General features: G+C 48.4%; 1 protein-coding gene and 1 long non-coding RNA gene across 2 annotated transcripts in view; one reads left to right on the top strand and one right to left on the bottom strand.

Moving 5' to 3' along the window:
• The window catches only part of ASS1 (argininosuccinate synthase 1), a 59,077-nt gene extending 55,244 nt beyond the window's left edge, over positions 1-3,833 (top strand). The window contains exons 15-16 of the mRNA XM_039461317.2: positions 2,175-2,240; positions 3,532-3,833. Coding sequence (XP_039317251.1) covers positions 2,175-2,240; positions 3,532-3,577 — 112 coding nt within the window. The 3' untranslated portion in view covers positions 3,578-3,833. The remainder of the gene's footprint in view (positions 1-2,174; positions 2,241-3,531) is intronic.
• LOC141583708 (uncharacterized) lies at positions 415-23,461 on the bottom strand. The gene is made up of 3 exons (XR_012516517.1): positions 23,406-23,461; positions 2,565-2,695; positions 415-761 (listed from the first exon to the last, which is right to left on the bottom strand). It is a non-coding gene; the product is annotated as an uncharacterized LOC141583708 (long non-coding RNA).
• Positions 23,462-24,077: the final 616 nt, after the last annotated feature.

Raw genomic sequence — 24,077 nt, 5'->3', positions numbered from 1 at the left:
TTGAAACTCCCAGCAGCCTCAGGGGACAAGTTTGTCCCTGGATGTGGACCCTCTCTGCAGGGGCTGCCAGGGCAGTTGGGACAGTCCCACCTTGGGGAAGGGGATGGGAGAGTTTGTTGTGACTTGTGAGAGAAGGAGGTGAAGGGACAGATGGACACAGAAGTGGGGGATTCTGTGTCCTGCGTTTTCTTTGGGTCGAATACAGGGGCCAGCAGGGCTGAGGCTCGGTTTCTAAAACAAGATCTGCTTAAGGGATCAGAGGAGATTGGTGGTCTAGTTTGGTCCAGCCCTTCCTCAGCAGTGACCCTGCATGCTTGGTAAGGGGTAGCCAGCAAAAGTCTGCCATCTCCTCCTCTTCCAGGGAACTCAAGCTCCTGGTAGCTTCAGTGCCTGAGCCCTGGAGGGGCTGTGGGAGTGTAGAGGGAGGGAGGGAGGGAGATCAAGGAGGTGAAGGAGCATGGGGGTGACTTTGCAGAGAGTTGCCCAATGGCTTCAAAGCCTGGTGAAGGTCAGGGCCCAGGTCCTGAACAAGCCACCAGGGCCACGCAGATGCAGAGATCCCCATTAGTTCTTGTAGAAAGTCCACAGTCCATAAAGAACCAGTCACAGGTCCAGCCTCAGGGTCTCAAAGCAGCAGATCATCCTGCCTCCACCCCTCAACCACAGCTGCCAATCTCACCTCTCAAGAAGGGCTGCTCCAGGGACAGGCCACCTCCTTGTCATTGGGAACCTTGAGTCAGTGTTATCCCAAAGCTGGAGTTCTGCAGACAAGAAGACACTGATTCAGAGCAGGACGTGACAAGGGACCCCATCCTCTCAAAGAGGCTGGCCTTGTAGAGCAGGAGGCACCTGAGTCCACGTGCCCTAGGTACTTAGCACAACTAATTAACAAAGGTGATGGGTGATTGATTGCTTACGTCTGGGCCCTCCCTGTGGACAGCACTCTTGCTGTTCCTTCCTTGGCACCTGGCACAGCACCTGGCAGGCAGCAAGGGCTTAATAAATGCCCGAACAAATGAATGAGTGAATGAATAGTGCTAGTACTGGTGGGTGCTCCCCACGTGCCAGGCACCAGCTACGTTATTTCACGTGGAGCCAAAAGTGACGTTCAGCGCTGACCACCATCACGCATCTCACAAGTGCGAGGCTCAGAGTGTGCAAACACTCGCCCTGGGCTCTGGTAGTAGGTGGCAGAGCCAGGAGGCAAACCCCAGTCGGCCAGACTGGAGTGATGGCCATAGTTAGGAAGGTTGGAATGCCCCAAAGCAGAAGGTCGGTGAGTCTGGGTGATGGGAAACTGTAGAGAGGTAAAATCTCCTCTGCTGAGTACAGCAGCAGTCAACCTAGCATTTCCCATGACAAGCGGGTGGTGGGTGCCCAGGTTTCAGGACTAGGTGAGGTCTATCTGGTTGGACAAATGAGGGGAAAGGTGACTTAGTGGGCCAATCCTACTGTGAATGCTGGAGGCCTCCCTGTAGCTTGAGAAATGCCTTTGTGGGGTTCCAATTCACACCCCAAGGCCTCCTGAGCCTTCAGGTCACTGGATGCCATCCACACAGTCCGAAGGGCACAGCTGGTTGGACGCATACTCCATTTACAAACGGAGTGCCCTGGTCGGTAGCATTTCATAAGCAAGTTCGGGAGCGGCTGCTCCTAGCCTCTTGCCTTGTTGCACAGCAGGGCAGAGGCTGCTGTGTGCCCCAGTCAGGCTCTCCAGCCTTTGGGTTGGTGCCTGGCCCAGAATAGGGTTCCCTGGGTTGTACAGAAATTAAGCGGGGCCAGGTTCGAGGCTCATGCTTGTAATCCCAGCACTTGGGAGGCCGAGGTCAAGAGATCAAGACCATCCTGGCCAACATGGTGAAACCCCTTCTTTACTAAAAATACAAAAATCAGCTGGGTGTGGTGACGCGCACCAGCAGGAGAACCGCTTGAACGTGAGAGGCGGAGGCTGCAGTGAGCCGAGTGGCACCACTGCACTCTCACTGCACTCTTGAGACAGTGAGACTGTTTCAAAAAGAAATTAAATGGAAAGCCAACATGCAGGGAGGGTTTAGACCCACGCAGCGGAAATGACCTGGCATCTGGGAGGAGGGGCTGCTCCTGGCCCCAGCTGTCCTCCCTTCAAGCAGAGGCCAGGGCCAGACTGACCTGACAAGCTTCGTCTCTCCTTGCAGCATGAACGTTCAGGGTGACTATGAGCCAATTGATGCCACCGGCTTCATCAACATCAATTCCCTCAGGTAAGACACTCAGCCCTGACAGGCCTTCAGAGCCCCCAGGTGTAAAGGGTAGGCTTTGATGGGACATTGATTGCTGCCCTGCCCTAGACCCCACTTTCCTGTCCATCTGCCCACAGCATCCTCAGGGGCATTCCTTGTTAGCCGACAGTAACTAGAGGGTCCGAGGCATTGGGGTCCCAGCTTCCTATGTCCCACCCGGTACCTCTGATACTTGCCCTCCCCTCCCCCTAAGCCACAGAGACTCCACCATGAGCTCCTTTGCGGGGCAGATTAAACAAGGAAATAGCCTACAGGTGGACAGAAGCCCGTTTTCTGTCACCATACCTGAGCTGTCGTCTTAGCTGGAAGCCATTCTAGCCACGTGCATCTCCGTGGCCCAGGCGGGTGGTGCATGTCATCTGAAGCCACTCAGACCTTTGATTCTCCGAAGTCACCAGCAAAGGTTCAATATGAGCCTGTGGAAATCAAGCGTGCGGCTCGGGCTTAGACACTGGCATGCCGGAAGAGCCAGGGGCAGTGCCAGCAGCAAGCACTCTCAGCCCAGGGCCGGTGTGCTCCCCGGCAAACAGGGTTGTTTGTCACCAGAAGCTAACATGGACTAAGCTGCTCTGGGGCACGCTCCTAGGTTGTCTCATTTAATTCTTACACAACATTTGCAACTCTTGGGAAATAGGCTGAGTGGTTAAGAGAGGAGGAGGAGGTGGAGCTGAGTCTGGAAAGCCTGTCCTGGTCCTGCCTCACCAGCTCCCTTGAGGATTGGGGTCCAGGAGAAGATTGTAGTCTCTCCTCTTGCTAACAGCATGCCCTGGGCACAGAGCCACCATTTTCTCCTAGAGCCAGCCTCTTGTCCCTGGAGGCGCCTCATGCCCAGAGAGACGCTGGATCCCGCCCATCTGCCCAGGGTCCTCTCCCTTCCTCTCATCACCTCCACCCCCCCCCCCCTCCGCCTCCTGCACCCTCTGTTTGTATTTTATGACTCTATAAACCCTTTTAAATGGCCCAGAACACACGGGGCTTTCATAATGGCCTCTTCACATCTCCCATTGCCAGTTAAATGCTTTGTCTTCAACAATGACAAACAATGTTCTCCCCCTAAGATAAATTAATTACATTATCCTGATTGGAGGCCAGGAGGGGCCAGGGCAGGAGAGGGAATAGAAAAAAAGACAACTTCACACACATCTTAACAAACAGCTGCCCCCGCCACCCCAGTTCTGCCTGAATTAATGGAACCCAGGGTGTGTTGTTATTGTTCATTTACATTTTTCTTTGTTTTGAATCTGGTTTACAGGCTGAAGGAATATCATCGTCTCCAGAGCAAGGTCACTGCCAAATAGACCCCTGTACAATGAGGAGCCGGGGCCGCCTCAATTTGCAGATCCCCCAAGTATAGGCACTAATTGTTGTGATAATTTGTAATTGTGACTTGTTCTCCCCGGCTGGCAGCCTAGTGGGGCTGCCAGGCCCCGGCTTTGTTCCCTGGTCCCCCTGAAGCCTGCAAACCTTGTCGTTGAAGGGAAGGGTGGGGGGCAGCTGCAGTGGGAAGCTCTAAAATGACAATTAAAAGATACACTAGTCTTTTGTTTATTTCTACAGAGTGTGTGTGTGCGCGTGTGTGTGTGTGTGTGATTAATTATGCTTCTCTTAGCCCAACTTTTGTGTTTTCGGACTAAGTGCCGTTGAAGGCCACCATTTGCCAGACATCCTGGTATGCTGGGAGAGTTGTCTCTTCTCCAGCAAAAACTAGGAATCCAGAATTGCCCGCCTGGGTCAGATCCTAGCCAGCAGCCTGGGAATCTGTCACCAACTGTGGCCCTGTGGCATATGCCAGGAAGCCAACAAAGTTTAAGGGATGCACAGGCCTTTCTCTGGGAACCACCTTTATTCACAGCCCACGGGGAGCTTCTACACAAGTCAGCCATGAGTGACCCTAGGATACTTCCTCACACAAATGCTTGGCCTAAAGTAGTCTAAATCATGGAGGAGTAGGGAGAGGCCTGAACAAAGGAGAAAAAAGCAGACGCAGGACTTAACCACTACCTCCCTTGGTCCACACGCCAAGCCCCAAAGCGGCCATATTTGTACTGTGATCCCACCCACCCCCAATCATATCTGATTGGACTGTGGATGGACACCTGACCCAAGCTAGCCAATCAGAACCCATAGAAATTGGGCACGTGGCCGGAAGTGAGAACGTGTAACGCAGGTACTCACCGTGGGACGCTGTGGACTTGGGCTCACCGAGCAGAAGGAAAAGTATGGGAAAAGAGGGTCATGGGATTAGAGTCCCTATTCCTATTCCGGTACTTCATGAAAGCTGGTGACCATCTCTTGGCCGGTTTCCCTGACACCTGATCTCGTAATGAATTCAGGGCTCCAGCTCAGTGAGGGAGTTTCTGGTCCTTGCAACCAAAAGCTGTGCCTTGTCCTGGTTCTGAACTCGGACCCTGACCTCAGGGATTGTGTGGCCGCTTCTCCACTGCCTGTGTCCATGAGGGGTTCTCACAAAAGAAGTTTTGCCTTTAAATCTTATTTTCCTCAGATGATAAATATGCACGGTAATAATAAATATTAGCTTTGTGCCAAACACTTTGCTACACACTTTTTTCACATTATCTCATTAATTCTTAAAAACCACACTATGAAGTAGACACTTTCATCTCCATTATGCGGAGGCGGCAACGAAGCTGCAGATAAATCGATTTGCCAGAACCCCTCAGCTACCCAGTGACAGAACCAAGAACCAAACCCTGGCCTGACTGAGCCCTCAAATCTCGTGTGTTTATATCTTTTTTTTTTTTTTTTTTTTTTTTTTTTTTGAGACGGAGTCTCACTCTGTTGCCCGGGCTGGAGTGCAGTGGCATGATCTCGGCTCACTGCAACTTTCGCCTGCCAGGTTCAAGCAATTCCCCTGCCTCAGCCTCCCGAGTAGCTGGGATTACAGACATCTACCACCACACCCCGCTATTTTTTAGTAGAGATGGGGTTTCACCATGTTCAGGCTGGTCTCAAATTCCTGACCTCAGGTGATCCACCCGACTCAGTCTCCCAAAGTGCTGGAATTGCATGAGACACTGCATCCAGCCATTATGTCTTTAACCACAGTGATAGCTGCATCTTTAAGAAAACAAAGAACTGGCCAGCACTTTGGGAAGCCAAGGCAAATGGATCACCAGGTCAGGAGTTTGAGACCAGCCTGGCCTCAGCCTCCCAGAGTGCTGGAATTGCAGGCATGAGCCACCACCCACAGCCATATTTGGTATATTTCTTGTCAATCCTATTTTTTCTTTTTTTTGCTTTTTGGCTAAACATCTTATGATACATACTTTTTTTTTCCTATGTTTATAATAATTCTACAGTTATTTAAAGTATAAATGCTTTAAATTTTATAATTAGAAATGTATACCTTATATTTCAAAGTGTAAACTTTATATATTTATGCCTTAACCCTATTTTTAAAATTAACATGTCATAAATGCTTTTTTTATAATTTTAAACACTCAATTCTTAAGTCTGGGCACAGTGGTTCACGCCTGTAATCCCAGCACTTTGGGAGGCTGAGGTGGGAGGATCACTTGATTGCAGGAATTTGAGACCAGCCTGGCCAACATAGCGAGATCTCATCTCAATAAAAAAAAAATTAAAATACATTTTTAAAACTTCTTAAACATTTTCAGCAATTACGTAATATTTTGTTACATTGATACTCCCTAACTTAATCTTTCTGCATTTATAGATTTAGTTTTTTCCATATTCTAAATTAGTTTTCTGCCCTTTGTTGATTTTTTATTTTTAAAATAAATAGTCTCACTTGGTTGCTCAGGCTGGTCTCAAACTACAGGGCTCAAGTGATCCTCCTGCCTCAACCTCCCAAAGTACTGGGATTACAGGAATAAGCCACCATATGCAGCCCTTTTGAATTTAATGGAATGTTTTTAATAATTGGTTATTAGCTGTACTTAATCATCAGTTATTGCTTTCTAGTAGGCTTTCTGGGGGTTATGGCATACATCTCGAACTTACCACAGTCTACCTTCAATTAATAGTGTGCCACCTCGAGTGTAATGTTAGAACTTTATAACAGTACAACCTTAGACATTTCCTTTTATGCTTTTGTTGTCATGGATATTCTACAAAATCCCATAATACATTGCTATTATTTTTGCTTTAGACAGTCAAATATCACTTTTAAATGGTTAAAAATAATATCGGGCTCTGCCTATAATCCTAGCACTTTCGGAGGCCAAAGTAGGACGATTACTTAACCCTAGGGGTTCAAGACCAGCCTGGGCAACATAGGGAAACCCCTATCTTTAAAATTAGCCAAGCGTGGTAGCACATGCCTGTGGTTCCAGCTACTCAGGAGACCGAGGTGGGAGGATCGCATGAGCCTGGGAGGTCGAGACTGCAGTGGTCATAGCACTGTATGCTAGCCTGCACAACATCTCAAGACTATCTCAAAAAATACAAATAAACAGTGAGCTGAGATTGTGCCACTGCACTCCAGCCTGGGCGACAGAGTGAGACTCTGCCTCAAATAATAACAATAATGAAGATTAAACATAAGAAAAGAATCTATCTTTTTTTTTTTTTTTTTTTTTTTTTTTTTTTTGAGACGGAGTTTTGCTCTTGTTACCCGGGCTGGAGTGCAGTGGTGCAATCTCGGCTCACCGCAACCTCCGCCTCCTGGGTTCAGGCAATTCTCCTGCCTCAGCCTCCTGAGTAGCTGGGATTACAGGCACGCGCCACCACGCCCAGCTAATTTTTTTTTGTATTTTTAGTAGAGACGGGGTTTCACCATGTTGACCAGGATGGTCTCGATCTCTCGACCTCGTGATCCACCCGCCTCGGCCTCCCAAAGTGCTGGGATTACAGGCTTGAGCCACCGCGCCCGGCAAGAATCTATCTTATATTTATTCATATATTTCTTTTTCTGATGCCCTTCATTCTATTAAATCAAAGTTTCTGCATATAACATATTTTCTGGCCGGGCGCGGTGGCTCAAGCCTGTAATCCCAGCACTTTGGGAGGCCGAGGCGGGTGGATCACGAGGTCGAGAGATCGAGACCATCCTGGTCAACATGGTGAAACCCCGTCTCTACTAAAAATACAAAAAAAAATTAGCTGGGCGTGGTGGCGCGTGCCTGTAATCCCAGCTACTCAGGAGGCTGAGGCAGGAGAATTGCCTGAACCCAGGAGGCGGAGGTTGCGGTGAGCCGAGATTGCACCACTGCACTCCAGCCCGGGTAACAAGAGCAAAACTCCGTCTCAAAAAAAAAAAAAAAACATATTTTCTTTCTGTTGAAGAACTTTTAAAAGTATTTCTTCTAGTGGAGTGATTCTATTAGCTTTTCTTTTTTTTTAGATGAAGTCTCACTCTGTCAACCAGGCTGGAGTACACTGGCACAATCTCCACTCACTGTAACCTCTGCGTCCTGGATTCAAGCAATTCTCCTGCCTCAGCCTCCTGCAACCTCTGCTTCCCGGGCTCAGGCAATTCTCCTGCCTCAGCCTCCTGAGTAGTTGGGATTACAGGCATGAGCCACTGTACCCGCCCAGCTTTTATTTCTTTGAAACAATTTTTACAAGTAGGTCCTTGTTGCATTCTGAGTTCATTATGTAGATAGTGATTCAGGATCAAAGTTTATTTTTTGAAAATACTGATGTTTTGCTGCTCCAGTAGCATTTCTTTAAAAGTCTATCTTTTTCCTATTAGATTACCTTAGCATCTTTGTCAAAAAATCAGTTCATTAGGCCAGGCACAGTGGCTCACGCCTGTTATCCCAGCACTTTGGGAGGCTGACGCAGGTGGATCAGTTGAGGTCAGAAATTAAAGACCAGCCTGGTCAACATGGTGAAACCCTGTCTCTGCTGAAAACACAAAAAATGAGCCAGGTTTGGTGGTGCAAGCCTATAATCTTAGCTGTTCAGGAGGCTGAGGCATGAGAATAGCTTGAACCTGGGAGGCAGAGGCTGCAGTGAGCCGAGATCCTACTATCGCACTCCAACCTGGGCTGGGCAACAAAGCGAGACTCTTGTCTCAAAAAAAAAAAAAAAAAAAAAAAAAAAAAAAAAAAAAAAGCATACGGTTCTTAGACTTTCTGCTTCATTAATGCGTGTGCCTAGATTTATGGTAAAAACTGACTTGTTTGTTGTAGCTTATAGTAAATCTTAAACCTCATTCTTTTAAGATTGTTTTGGTTATTTTGGGTCCTTAACTTTTTCATATACTTTTTTTTTTTGAGATGGAATTTCACTCTGCTGGAGATCAGAGGCATGATCTCGGCTCACTGCAACCTCCACCTCCCAGGTTCAAGCAATTCTCCTGCCTCAGCGCCCCTCCCCTCCAGTAGCTGGGACTATAGGCACATGCCACCACGCCTGGCTAATTTTTATATTTTTACTAGAGAGATGGGCTTTCACCATGTTGGCCAGCATGGTCTCCATCTCTTGATCTCATTATCCACCCTCCTCTGCCTCTCAAAGTGCTGGGTTACAGGCATGAGACACCGAACCTTTTTTTTTTTTTTTTTTTTTTTTTGAGAGAGAGTCTCACTCTTTCTCCCAGGCTGGAATCTGGAATGCAGCAGTGGTACCATCTTGCCTCACTGCAGCCTCTGCCTTTCGGGTTCAAGTGATTCTCCTGCCTCAGCCTCCTGAGTAGCTGGGATTACAGTCATGCACCACCACGTCTGGCTAATTTTTGTATTTTTAGTAGAGACAGGGTTTTACCACATTGGCCAGGCTGGCCTTGAACTCCTGACCTCAATTGATCTAGCCACCACAGCCTCTCAAAGTGTTGGGATTACAGGCATGAGCCACTGCACCCAGCCCGTATACATTTTTAAAACAAATTATTCATTTCCTCAAAATGTCTGCTAATATTTCATTGGAATCGCATTAAAATGGATTCATCTGAAGAGAATTGTCGTCATTAGTCCATTTGCATTGCTATAAAGGAATGCCTGAGACTATTTATAAAGAAAAGAGGTTTATTTTGGTTTATGGTCCTGCAGGCTCTATAGGAAGCATAGTGCTGGCATTTGCTCCTGGTGAGGCCTCAGGAGGCTTCCAGCCTTGACTCTTAGAAGTTTCCAATTATTGTAGGTGAAAGGGGATATACAAGGTCTTATCACACATCAAGAGAGGGAGCAGGAGAGAGAGGGAGAGGTTCCAGACTCCTTTTTAAACAATCAGCTCCCAGGCGTGGTGGCTCACACCTCCAATCCCAGCACTTTGGGAAGCCAAGGTGCTTGAGGTCAGCAGTTAGAGACCAGCCTGGCAACATGGAAAAATACCGCCTCTACTAAAAATACGAAAGTTAGCTGCATGTGGTGGCGCACAACTAATTCCGGCTACTCAGCAGGCTGAGACACAAGAATCTCTTGAACACGGGAGGCAGAGGTTGCAGTGAGTTGACATTGCACCACTGCACTCCATGCTGGGCAAGAGCAAGACTCTGTCCCAAAAAAATTAAAAATAGACAACCAGATCTTGTGTGAACTCATTACTGTGGGAGATATATATATATATAAATTAGGAGTTGAATTTTGTCAAATGTTTTCCCAACATCCTTTGAGATGTTTTCTCCTGTGTTCTGTTAATATGATGAATTACATTAATTGGTTTTTGGAATGTTAAACGAATTTTACATTCGCATGACAAATACCGTTTGGATTTAACTGGCTAAAATTTTGTTAGAGATTTTTTTGTGCCTGTACTCGTGGGATGTAGAGCTGTAGTTCTCCTGTGATTCTTTGGTTTTTGTGTCAGGACAAGAGTGGGTCCCCCCAAAAACACATTCGGAAATGTCTCTCCACGTCCTCTATTTTCTAAAACAGCTTTTGTATAGGATTGGTAAGATTCTTTCATAAGTCTTTTATAGAATTTGCCAGTGGGAGTTTTGCTTGTTCTGGGTCCTTTACAGACATGAGCTTGGTGGCTCATGCCTGTAATCCCAGAACTTTGGGAAGCTGAGGTGGGAGGATTGCTTGAGCCCAGGAGTACAAGACCAGCCTGGGCAACATAGCAAGACCCCCAACTCTGCAAGAAAACAAAAAGAAAATGAAAACAGAATTCACCAGTGAAGCCATCTGAGCCCGGAATTTTGTATGTATACCAGGCTTTTATTTTTATTTCTATTTGTTTCTTGAGATGGAATCTTGTTCTTGTCTCCCAGGCTGGAGTGCAGTGGCACAATCTGGGACGGAGCAACTTTTTTTTTCCCCCTCCAAGATGGAGTCTTGCTCTGGCATCCAGGCTGGAGTGCAATGGCATGATCTTGGCTCACTGAAACCTCCGCCTCCCAGGTTCAAGTGATTCTCTCACCTCAACCTCCTGAGTAGCTGGGATTATAAATGCCTGCCACCACGCCCATCTAATTTTTTGTATTTTTAGTAGAGACAGGTTTCACCATGTTGGCCAGGCTGGTCTCAGACTCCCAATCTCAGGTGATCCACCTGCCTCAGCCTCCCAAGAACTGAGATTATAGGCGTGAGCCACTGCACCCAGCCTGAGGTCTTAAAAAATAAATTTGACCAGGTACAGTGACTCATGCCTATAATCCCAGCACTTTGGGAGGCCAAGGTGGATGGATCGCTTGAGTCTGGGTGTTCAAGCCCAGCGTGGCCAGTATGGCGAAACCCTGTCTCTACTAAAATTACAAAAATTAGCCAGGTGTGGTGGTGCATAGCCTACAATCGCAGCTACTCGGGAGGCTGAGGTTGCAGTGAGCTGAGATTGTGCCAGTGCACACCAGCCTGGGTGGCAGAGTAAGACTCTGTCTCTTAATTAATTAATTCAGTTTGATTTATGTAAGGCTACTTGTCTATTTCCTCTTGGATCAACTTTGGTAATTTGTATCTTTTGAGGGATTTGACCATTTCATCTAGGTTTTCCATTTTATTAGCAGAAAGTTTTTTATAATTCTCCTTATAAGCTTTTCGTGTCTGTAGGATTAATATTGAGCCCACGCCTGGCCCTTTCTAGGTTTTCTACTTAATAATTCTTATATTTTTAACAGAGACAAAGTTTTGCCATGTTGGCCACACTGGTCTTAAACTCCTGACCTCAAGTGATCCATCCACTTCAGCCTCTCAAAGTACTAGGATTATAGGCCTGAGATTCCGCACCCAGTCTGCAAGTGGAGACACACTGGTTAAAAATTGCTTTAAATATTTATAACTGTAGTTATAAAGTTAGTCTATTGCTATTGCCTTTAGGCTTTTTTTTTTAATCGCATTTTAGGTTTTGGGGTACATGTGAAGAACATGCAAAATTGTTGCATAGGTACACACATGGCAGTGTGATTTGCTGCCTTGGTGGTGTGCACCTGTAATCCCAGCTGTTCGGGAAGCTGAGGAACAGAGTCGATTGAGCCTGTGAGGCGGAGGTTGCAGTGAGCTAAAACCGCACCACTGTACTCCAGCTTGAGCAACAGAGTGAAACTGTCTCAAAAATAAATAAATAAATACCACAACAGTATGTCTACACTTGTAATCCATCTTCTTTGTAAATATGCCTTGCTTTGAGATAACTTGATTTAATGTATCTAAATCCAAATGTAAAAAATAGTAAGATATTATCTATACATGAAAATAAAAATTTGCTTTTCGAAAGAAAAAAAATAATAATAATTCTTATATTCAGTGAAGTCTCTCTACTCTGGCTGGGGGAGACTCAAAACAATTCTCAGCCTGTTGAGATTCCCAGTAATTTTTCTTTCCCCTCAAAAGTTGCTCTTGGCCAGGCATGGTGGCTCAGCCTATAATCCCAGCACTTTGAGGGGGTCGAGGCAGGCAGATCATGAGGTCAGGAGTTGGAGACCAGCCTGGCCAACATGGAGAAACCCGTCTCTATTAAAAAATACAAAAATTAGCTGGGCATGGTGGTAGGTACCTATAATCCCAGCTACTCAGAGGCTGAGGCAGGAGAATCACTTGAACCTGGACGGTGGAGGTTTCAGTGAGCCGAGATCGCGCCACTGCACTCCAGCCTGGGCGACAGAGCGACGAGACTCGGTCTCGGTGGGGAGAAAGTTGCTCTTGTCTGGTCTCATGGGGTTTCCGCTACACTTGAGGAGACTGGCATCCACCAAAGACTCAAATGGACACTTAACAGACTGCTGGCTGTCAGTTCCACAGATTTCAGCTGTATTAGCTTCCCCAAACCCCACCCATCTTCCCAGCTTGGCATGTCACTGGACTCTGTGTCTCCTCCCCATTTTGCAGTTTTGGAATTACCGGCACGTAGAAAGCTAGGGGATATAAGGGCTTGCCTTGTGAGTTTCTCTTTCCTCAGGAATTACAGCCCTGTGCTACCCGTTGTTGAATGTCTAAAAATAGTTGTTCCTGGCGTTTTGTCCAATTTTGTTGTTTACAGTGGGGACATAATTCTGGACCATCTCAGTCTTTTGTGAGAAATGAAAACAGAAATGAAAGTTGTTTTTTTGTTTTTGTTTTTCCTGAGACAGAGACTTGCTCTGCTGCTCAGGCTAGAGTGCAGTGTGCTGTTGGCTCACTGAAACCTCAAAATCCCAGGCTCAAGCCATCCCCCGACCTCAGCCTCCTAAGTAGCTGGGACTACCGGCAGGCACCACCATACCCAGTTAATTTTTGTATTTTTTGTAGAGACAGGATCTCACCATGTTGCCCAGGCTGGTCTCAAACTCCTGGCTCAAGTGATCCCCCCCGCCCCCACACCGTCTTGGCCTCTCAAAGTGCTGGGATTACAGGCATGAGCCACTGCACCTGGCCTGATGTTTTTCAATATAACAGTAATATAATCTAAATGCCCGTAGGCCACCCTGACCTGAGATCACACTGAGTATCTTGTTAATGTGAATCATGCAGTTTCTCATCCTAACCAACATTCCACCCCTCGTTGGCTCCCATCTCACTCAGCATAAAACCCAAAACCCTTACTCCAGCCAGCACCAGCTACCAGAATGAAAATGAGACCACATGGGAACTTCCATCCATAGGCAAGCCTGACAGCAGCGGCCCAAAGGATCCCACATGAGACCAGCAAAAGAACTGCCTAGGTCGCTCACCTACTGGCTCATGAGAAATAAATAAGGTTTCAGTTTTATTTTTATTTCAATCATTTTTGGGGTACATGGATAAGTTCTTTAGTGGTGACTTATGAGATTTTGGTACACCATCACCTGAGCAGGGTACACTGCATCCAATATAGGCACTAAGTTTTATGGTTTTGATGCAGCAACAGATAATTGATGCATTTATTACAGCCTACCAGCCCTTTCATGATCTGGCTCCCTACGACCTTCCTCCTGCTCCCTCTTACTCCGCTACAGCCCACTGTCTTACTTGCTGTTCCTCAAGCAAGCCAAGCTCTGCCTGGAACATCTTCCCTCCAGGTAGCCACAAGACTTACTCATTACAGCCCCAATGTGGCCCTGACTATACCTTTATCCTGCCTCCATCTTCTCCCCAGCACATACCACCACCAAACATATGCATTGGTTTGCTTTCTATATCTAGTAAATTTTTATTGAGTGCAGGACATTGTTGAGTATCTCTCCCACAAGATGGGAAGCTCCGTGTGGGCAGAGACCATGCCGGCCTTATTCGCAGCTGTGTACCAGATGCTAAAACCATGCCTGGTCCATAACAGGTATTCAATTAATATTTGTTGAAGGAGCTGAATATTCATCCTCAGGTTGGCTCAGAACCCCCCTTGAGGAACGTCAGGAATACATACTTCCTTCCCCTGCTCCAGGAGCCCATAAAATGGTGCCTAGGCATTCAGAAGCTATTCCAATCCAGTCCTCATGCCACAGCCCAGGACCTGCCCTCATTCACCTCTTTGTCCCTCCTGTCACTCCTCTCCAGCCACTGCCTACACCCTTGACGTGCTGTTGTCCCTGCTGTCAACACAACTGACGCCAGCTCCACTGAGAAGTGGATAGGAAACCACCACCCTAGGGAAGCTACGGTAGGTTTGTTTGGGTGCAGAGATGTTAGACCTCTTAGCTCATCATGTATGCAGCCCCTCTGCATGCAGGCACGCCAGTGTGACCAAATGGTCTTGACTGGTGATCATTTCAACAAACAGCCTCCAGCAGCCACCAGAACCTGTCCTTTAGCTCTCACATCCCACTGCAGAAATTGGCTTATTGGGACTGACTCTGCCTTCTCTTAGAGTAAACTCTGTCTTTGGTAGAACCCAGATCTGCCTACCCCATGGCTATAAGGCTTCGATGGAGTTGTCCCCAGACTGACACTGAAGACTGGCTATGTCTGAATCCAGGTCACTCCCAACATTGAAAACCTTTTTTTTTTTTTTTTTTTTTTTTTTGAGACGGAGTTTTCCTCTTGTTACCCAGGCTGGAGTGCAATGGCGCGATCTCGGCTCACCGCAACCTCCGCCTCCTGGGTTCAGGCAATTCTCCTGCCTCAGCCTCCTGAGTAGCTGGGATTACAGGCACACGCCACCATGCCCAGCTAATTTTTTTTTTTTTTTTGTATTTTTAGTAGAGACGGGGTTTCACCATGTTGACCAGGTTGGTCTCAATCTCTTGACCTTGTGATCCACCCACCTCGGCCTCCCAAAGTGCTGGGATTACAGGCTTGAGCCACCACGCCCGGCCTGAAAATCTTTTCTAGGAATGTCCTTAGTCCTCAAGTCAATCTGGAAATGCAAATCCACACTGGGGTATAGATAGGATTGTTGCTGTCTTACAACCATTGTTTATCTGGGCTTAGAGTGTCCAACAAAATAATGTTGAATAATATTGAAAATTACAGACTCAGAAAAATCCTTTTTTTATTGTTTTGTTTTTTGAAACATAATCTCGTTCTGTTGCCCAGGCTGAAGTGCAGTGGCACGATCTCAGCTCATTGAAACCTCCACCTCCCAGGTTCAAGCAATTCTTGTGCCTCAGCCTCCTGAGTAGCTGGGATTGTAAGTGCATACCACCACGCCCAGCTAATTTTTGTATTTTTAGCAGAGACAAGGTTTTGCCATGTTGTCCCAGATGGTCTCAAACTCCTAGCCTCGAGTGATCCACCCTCCTCAGCCTCCCAAAGTGCTGTCATTACAGGTGTGAGCCACCATACCTGGCCCAGAAAAATCTTTTTATGTCTGATTCCAACATCTTCATCAAAATGTGTTGGTTAATATTCAGAGGCATTTCCTACCAGTCACTTCTTCATCTGCACATTTGTTTACATGCATGTCCTGTAGTTTGTTTACATTGTACACCTGTGCATGTTTCATTTAACATAATAGCAGAATTAATTTTCCACATGGCTGATAGGCCCCAGAACCAACTTGAATTGCACACTTAAAATAGGTAAATTTTGGCCAGCTAAGGTGGTTCACGCCTGTAATCCCAGCACTTTGGGAGGCCAAGGCAGGCAGATCACGAGGTCAGGAGTTCGAGACCAGCCTGATCAACATGGTGAAACCCTGTCTCTAATAAAAATACAAAAATTAGCTGGGCATGGTGGTGCCAGCCTGTAATCCCAACTACTCAGGAGGCTGAGTCAGGGGAATCGCCTGAACCTGGGATGTGGAGGTTGCAGTGAGCCAAGATCTTGCCATTGCATTCCAGCCTGGGCAATAAGAGCAAAACTCCATCTCAAAAAACAAGGTACATTTTGTATGGTGTGTAAGTCACATGTCAATAAAGCTATTAAAAGCCAGGCTCAGTGGCTCACCTCTGCAGTCCCAGTGCCTTGCAAGGTAGAGTTGACAGGATTGCTTGAGGCCAGGAATTTGAGACCAGCCTGGGCAACACAGTGCAAACCTATCTCTGCCAAAAAGAAAAAAAAAAAAAAAAAAAAGGGCAGCCAGATGTGGTGACTCACACCTGTAATCCCAGCAGTTTGGGAGGCTAAGGCAGGCAGATCACTTGAGGTCAAAAGTTCAAGACCAGCCTGACCAACATAGTGAACCCATCTCTACTAAAAATTACAAAAATTAGCTGGACATGGTGGCACACACCTGCAATCCAAGCTATTCAGGAGGCTGAAGCCAAAGAATCGCTTGAACCACGGGGGCAGAGGTTGCAGTGAGCCATGATTGTGCCACCGCACTTCAGCCTGGGCAACAGAGCAAGACTCCATCTCAAAAAACAAGAAAAGAAGAAACATTATCTGGGTGTGCTGATGCACAACTAACAGAAGTTTCGCTTGAGCCCAGGAGATTAAGGCTGTGGTGATCACACCACTGCACTCCGGCCTGGGTGACAGAGCAAGATCCCCTCTCAAATACATACATACATCCATGCTGCTAAAAATATATGTATTTTTTTGAGACAGAGTTTCACTCTGTCACCCAGGCTGGAGTCCAGTGGCACCGTCACAGCTCACTGAAGCCTCATGCTCCTAGGCTCAGGGAATCCTCCATCTCAGCCTCCTGAGTATCTGGGACTACAGGTGTGAGTCACCACACCCAGCTAACTTTTTTTTTTTTTTTTTTTTTTTTTTTGTAGAGATAGGTTTTCACTATGTTGCCCAGGCTGGTCTCAAACTCCTGTGCTCAAGCAGTTTCCCCACCTTGGCCTCCTAAAGTCCCGAGATTATAGCAGTGAGCCACCCACACCCAGCGAAAAACATACATAATTTTGTAATATGAGAGGGAGAAAGATGGCAATGTTAGAGCAAGGCACTGAGAAGAGCTGGGGCTGGCGGAGTGCTGGGCTGCCGCAGAAGTGGGGGCGGGGGGGGGTACGGCATCTGGCCGGAGCAGAGCCAGGGACCCTCCAAGGCAACTGTGGGCAAGGCAGGTGGGAGGAGGCAAGGGGCAGGTGTTGGACAGGCACTTTGGCCTTTCAGGAAGGTGATGTGGGGTACAGAGTGAAAGGGGAGAGCCCCAGCTCAGGGACCAGATGTAGGTTACACATATTAAATCCTGGTTCCTTCCCCTTTCACTGTGAGAACTTGGGAAAGGACTTTACCCCCTTGAACCTCAGTTTCTCCATCTGTAGGATGAGATTGTAATGGCACTTCCTTCCAGGGCTATTAGAGGATCCAGGAGGTCCACAGTGGACCGTCAGTAATGGGAGCCTGGTCTTGGTCACTATCCATGGGGCATTCTGCTGCATCAAGGAAGCTAGTCAGGACAAATTAAAAACTGCCTGATTGGCTGGGTGCTGTGGCTCACACCTGTAATCACGGTACTTTGGGAGGCCGAGGTGGGCTGATCACCTGAGGTCAGGAGTTCGAGACCATCCTGACCAACATGGCAAAACCCCGTCTCTACTAAAAATACAAAAATTAGCTGGGTGTGGAGGCAGGTGCCTGTGATCCCAGCTACTTGGGAGGCTGAGGCAGGAGAATCACTTGAACTTGGGAGGCAGAGGTCTTAGTAAGCAGAGATTATGCCACTGTACTCCAGCCTGGATGACAGAGCAATAAATAAAATTTATTTATCTATAAATAAATAACCACTGCCTAATCCTGATGGGCCCACACCTGTAATCCCAGTACTTTGAGAGGCCAAAGTGGGTGGTCACTTGAGCTCAGGAATTCAAGACCAGCCTGAGCAACACAGTGAACTCCTGTCTCTTCCCAAAATACAAAAATTAGCCAGCCGTGATGGCACACACCTGTGGTCCCAGCTACTCAGGAAGCTGAAGCAGGAGAACCCTGTCTCAAAAAATGAAAAACCTGGCTGGGTGAGGTGGCTCATACATGTAACCCCAGCATTTTGGGAGGCTGAGGCAGGTGAATCACCTGAGGTCAGAATTTCAAGACCAGCCTGACCAACATGATAAAACCCCATCTCTACTAAAAATACAAAAATTAGCCAGGCATGGTATCACATGCCTATAATCCTAGCTACTTGGGAGGCTGAGGCAGGAGAATTGCTTGAACCTGGGAGGCAGAGGTTGCAGTGAGCCGAGATCTCATGCCACTGCACTCCAGCCTTGCAATAAGAGCGAGACGCCATCTCAAAATAAATAAATAGGCCAGGTGCAGTGACTCACACCTGTAATCCCAGCACTTTGGGAGACCGAGGCAGGCAGATCATGAGGTCAGGAGTTCCAGACCAGCCTGGTCAACATGGTGAAACCTTGTCTCTACTAACAATACAAAAATTAGCTGGGTGTGGTGGCGGGTGTCTGTAGTCCCAGCTATTCCGGAGGCTAAGGCAGGAGGCTTGTTGGAAATCAGGAGGCAGAGCCAAGATTATGCCACTGCACTCTAGCCTGGGTGACAGAGTAAAACTGTCTCTAAATAAAAATAAAAACCCTGCCTTGACGTGTGCATGGGCTGACAGTTCGGAAGGTGCTCTCCCCTCCTTGCTTATGCCGTCAGAGCCTCACAACCATCACGGAGCGGAAAGGAGGTAGGATGAGCAACCCATTTTCCAGGTGAGGCAGCACAGACCTGGGTTCGAATCATGGAGGATTCAAAGGAGGAGGAGCAGCTCCGACAGCCAGAGTCCAGGCAAGATGCTGCTGGTAGCCACCCTCTCCCCTCTGTCCACGAAGTTCGCCAGCATCTACAGTAGACAGTTTCCAGCATGCCGACAGCCTCCTCCCTCCAGCCCCTCTTGTACTCATCATGTTTGTTATTTCCTGTAGTTTATGATGTTTTCACATCCTGGGGCCTTGCTAATCCTGGAGAGACTGCTCCTTCCAGGCCTGGCTAATTCCTAGAGCCAGCAAACAAAACGCCTGCAAGCATGCCTCTCATGTACAAACCACTCCAGAGCCTGTGTGCCCAAGCATCTCCTTCATCTAACTCTCATACCCCAAGCCAGTATTTCCCCTGCCCTAAATCAATCCAGGGCCCCTTCCCAGACAACTAAAGGCCACCCCTAGAGCCCAGAGCCCAGAGCCTACCAGAATGCTCAAACCAGCCAGCCCCAAACTTGCTCAAACGTGCCTACCCTGCCTTGCCCATTCCTTCCTACAGGAAGCACAGCGAAGGCTCTGGGCCAAGCTTTGCCCTCGCTCTTGCTGCCTCCTGACCCACCCTGGTGCCTCCCCACAGAGTGTGGGGTCGCTCTTCTAGAAACTGCAAGTAATCAGTTCTTTCTGGGAAGCTGTCTCCATGTTTGCCGTCTTGCCACACCTGATTAAAAGAAAGTCTTGAGCACATTTAAACACACCTGCAGCTCACTTCTTTTCTGCCTGACACCTTTCCCCAGCACCCAAGAAATTTGCTCTGAGTCACATGTACCCCAGAAGTGCAAAGAAATTGTCTCCACCAAGAGGGGAGAGTGCAGAGGTCCGGATGCCCTATTTCCTGCCACCAAAGGCTTTTTCGTTTTGTTTTGTTTGAGACAGATCTCATTCTGTCACTCAGGCTGGAGTACAGTGGTGTGATCTTGGCTCACTGTGACCTCCGCCTCCTGGGTTCAAGCAATTCTCCTGCCTCAGCCTCCCAAGTAGCTGGGATTACAGGCACACACCACCATACCCAGCTAATTTTTGAATTTTTAGTACAAACAGGGTTTCACCATGTGGGTCAGGCTGGTCTCGAACTCCCAACCTCTTGATCCACCCACCTCAGCCTCCCAAAGTCCTGAGATTACAGGTGTGAGCCACTGTGCCTGGCCTCCTGAGGGCTTTCTTTGATGACAGGAAGTGGAGGTGGGCAGTGGTGGAAGCCAGGGTAAATGCCCAGCTCCCTGTCCTTCCAGCATGTTCTGCACAATGCCAGGGAGGACCCCCCCAGGTGTGTGCTTGTAAGCACTTGAATCAAGCTCCATCTGCTCACAGAGAGCCCCCTATCCACCTCCTGCAACTACCAACACTCCCAGAAAGTCCGGTTTCCTGCCCAAGTGGAAGAATGAGGAGGTACTAACCTTTAAAGCTGAAAAAAATTACTTGGATGTGTCCCTGTTCATTCTCCTTAAGAAATACATTTATGGGCCAGGCGCAGTGGCTCATGCCTATAATCCCAGCACTTTGGGAGGCCGAGGCGGGTGGATCACGAGGTCAAGAGATTGAGACCATCCTGGTCAGCATGGTGAAACCCCGTCTCTACTAAAAATACAAAAATTAGCTGGGCATGGAGGCGCGCGCCTGTAATCCCAGCTACTCGGGAGGCTGAGGCAGGAGATTTGCTTGAACCTAGGAGGCAGAGGTTGCGGTGAGCCAAGATCGTGCCACTGCACTCCAGCCTAGGTAACAAGAGTGGAACTCCGTCTCAAAAAAGAAAAAAAGGGAAAAAAAAAAGAAATACATGTATAGGCCAGGTGAGGTAGTTCACACCCATAATCCCAGCACTGTGGGAGGTCTAGGTGGGAGGATTGATTGAGACCAACCTAGGAGACATGGCGAAACCCCATCTCTACAGAAATGCACACGTGCACACACCTGTTGTGGTGGCGTATGCCTGTGGTCTCAGCTACTCAGGAGGCAGAGGCAGGATGGCTTGAGCCCAGGAGGTCGAGATTGTGCCACTGCGCCTCAGCCTGGGTGAAAGAGTGAGACCCTGTCTCAAAAAAAGAAATGCGCCAGGCGCGGTGGCTCAAGCCTGTAATCCCAGCACTTTGGGAGGCTGAGGCGGGTGGATCACGAGGTCAAGAGATCGAGACCATCCTGGTCAACATAGTGAAACCCCGTCTCTACTAAAAATACAAAAAATTAGCTGGGCATGGTGGCACGTGCCTGTAATCCCAGCTACTCAGGAGGCTGAGGCAGGAGAATTGCCTGAACCCAGGGGGCGGAGGTTGCGGTGAGCCGAGATCGCGCCATTGCACTCCAGCCTGGGTAACAGGAGCGAAACTCCGTCTCAAAAAAAAAAAAAAAAAAAAAAAAAAAAAAAAAAAAAAAAAAAGAAATGCATTTATAATAGAATTTTACTTTTTGTGTTTAATAATCCTTTATCTAAATTTTCCTAATTACAGGGAGCTGCAGACCTTAGGAGCTGCCAGCAGATGGGGGTGCCTGGGCAGGAGGCCTAAAGCCCCAGAGGACAAGGGCAGTGTTAAGGTCCTGTTGCCGCCTGGCCTCGAAGCTTCCAGTGTCCTCCTGAGTGCCAAGTGCTGGCATCAGGCCGTCCCCAGTCTGAGACAGCCTCCTCTCCACTCCCCAGAACCCAGCCAGGCATCTCCTCCTGACGCTCAATGCAGACCCAGCCGGAGGCAGTTTCTTTTCCATCTTCACACTTTTGCTGCCACCCCTTTGCCCCCTTCTCATTTCCCGTCTTGAAATCAAAGAGCATGGGGAATACAGGCTCAGAGCCAAGGCCTCAGCCTGCTCCGAACTTCCAGGCCGCCAGCCCAAATCGGCCCACCTGGTGGGGCCGCTGTCAGCTCCACCTGGATCCAGAAGCTCCTGGCTGCGTGGAAGAGGCCAGAGGACCTTGGCTGCCTGGAGCCAGGAGCCACGGGCCACAGGCTGAGTGCTGAGCTGATCTGCACGCCTCTCAGGCTGGGAAAAGGGCTCGCCTGGGGTCAGTGCAATCGATATCTCATCTGCAGCTCTCCTAGCGGAAGTGATGGCTATTGGAACATGGTAATGGGTGTTGTCTAGTGGAAGAGACTAATCTTCCCAGCTGTGGAGGGCTCTGCAGGTGGCCCACGCGCCAGCAGGCTCAGCTCAGCGGCTCACTGCTGTCACCACCACTGCTGCTGATGGGGCTATCGCGGCACTTTTTTTTTTTTTTTTTTAAAGCCCACATCCAGTGGCCTATCAAATTGAGGCACATTTAAAGCCACAGCAGCCTCGTGTCACGCTGGCATCCACCCCAGTCTTCCTGGCACAAAGCCTCAGAGCTGATCCTGACCCAGTCCTTCCAAACACAGGTGGGGATGCCAAGGCCAGTGACTTGCCCAAGCCCATGCACTCAACTGGAAGAGGGCCAGGATGAAACTCCAGTCTCCTGACTCCCCGCCAGCGTCACACAGAATACTGACTATGACCAACCCATGGCCAGGGGCCTAACTTGGCCCTTAGGTATGCCACGGTTTCTATTGGCCGGCTCAATCCTTCTTGAAAAAGCTAGAATTCAAATGCCATCAATGTATTGGCTACAGTCCTTACCACGCCCTAATGTCTCACACTCAGCCAGCTTCACTCATTTTGTCACCCATCTGACCTTGGATCAGTAAAACTGAGGTCTCCACATAATGGGGTGAGGAGGAACAGAATCAGCCTCCTCCCCTGGAGAGTGGGACTCCAGATCTGTACTCCTTGTCACAGCTCACAGGCCACGGAGCCTGGCAGGTGGTGTGCCCTGCTGCCCGCTGCTGTGGATGCTGCTTGCTGCACCCTTCAGTAAATATTAACTGAGCAGCTGCTACATGCCAGGCCTCAGGGACTCATCAGCCCAGCTAGCACAAAGCCCTGTGTTTTTTCTTTCATTTTGAGACAGGCTGTCACTGTCACTCAGGCTGGAGTGCAGTGGCACCATCATAGCTCACTGCAGCTTTGAACTCCCGGTCTCAAGCAATCCTGCCTCAGCCTCCCAAGCGGCTGAGACTACAGGTGTACACCACCATGCCCAGCTAGAAGCCCTTTATTTTAATGGCTTCATGTGCTGCTGCTTTACAGAGCCCTTCCAGATGCTCGCAGTAAGCACTGACCCTCTCGTGGTGGAATTCCAAACACCTGTTACCCCAAGCAGCTCGATGTTATGGGAAGTGACTGAAATGACTGTACCATGAGCTTGCACCGTTCCTTAGGTCAGAAACTTGGGCAAGTCTCAGAACGTTTCTGGCTTGGAACATTGGGGTCCCTCGATTTCTCCAAATGTAAAAGAAAAGGCTTAAACTCAATGAGCCCTGAAGAAGGTAGGTTCCCTTTCTCTTCAAATGTCCTTTTTAAAATTTGTGCAATTTTGAAAGCCCCTCTGGCACTCTCCTGCCACAGCCGCTGAGGGCTCCCCACAGAGCCACAGGTATTCTGGGAAGCCAAGTGGTCACAAGCTCCAGTTAGAACTCAGGCAGAACTGGAGCATGTCAGTTACTCCATCTCTGAGTCTCAGTTTCCTCATCTGTAAAATGGGCCCAGTAATAGTACTTATCTTACGGAGTTGTCTGGAGGAACAAATCATGCACATAAAGAGCTTAAAACAGGGCAGACACCAGGTAACTGTCCCACACATGATAACTTTTGACCTATTGCTACTGATCATCACCATTCTGCCCTCACCCTATTGTAGTAGTGTGTTTTCACACTGTTACAAAGAAGTACCTGAGACCGGCTACAAAAAAAAAAAAGAGAGATTTAACACTCACAGTTCCGCATGGCTAGGGAGGCTTCAGGAAATTTACAGTCACTGCAGAAGGCGAAGAGGAAGCAAGACACGTCTTACTTGGCGTCAGGAGAGAGGGCGAGAAGGGGGAAGTCCCACACACTTTCAAACCATTAGATCTCGTGAGAACTCACTATCACGAGAACGGCACGGGGGGGAAACCACTCTGTGATGGAATTACCTCCACCGGGTCCCTCTCTCGACACATGGGGAATACAATTCAAGAGGAGATTTGGATGGGGACACAGAGCCAGACCATAACACCCGTGCACTGGCCTTCACCTCGAGCCCCTCCCCAGCACCCTGACCCTGGGGTGGTGGCAGGCACCAGTTGTTACTGATTATAATACAACCCCCACCCCCACAGGCCTTGCAGGGACCCAGCCGCCACTCAGTTAAGATGGTAATGAAGCGGCTGTGAAGCAGGAGGCCTTTCCATCTGCAGTCCCAGCTGACCTGACTCCTGCCTGATGCTATGTGGATGCTGTCCCCCTGCCCAGCTGTTTATCCCTGGTGTGATGATGGCTCAGGCTCACTGCAGCCTCAGCCTCCTGGGCACAAGTGATCCTCTCACCTCGGCCTCCCCAATAGCAGGGATTACAGGTGTGCACCACCATGCATGATTGAATTTTTTTTTTATTTTTGATAGCGATGA

Source organism: Saimiri boliviensis, chromosome 2 (genome assembly GCF_048565385.1).
Source record: "Saimiri boliviensis isolate mSaiBol1 chromosome 2, mSaiBol1.pri, whole genome shotgun sequence".
NCBI lineage: Eukaryota > Metazoa > Chordata > Mammalia > Primates > Cebidae > Saimiri > Saimiri boliviensis.
This window is presented reverse-complemented; position numbering and strand designations above follow the sequence as displayed.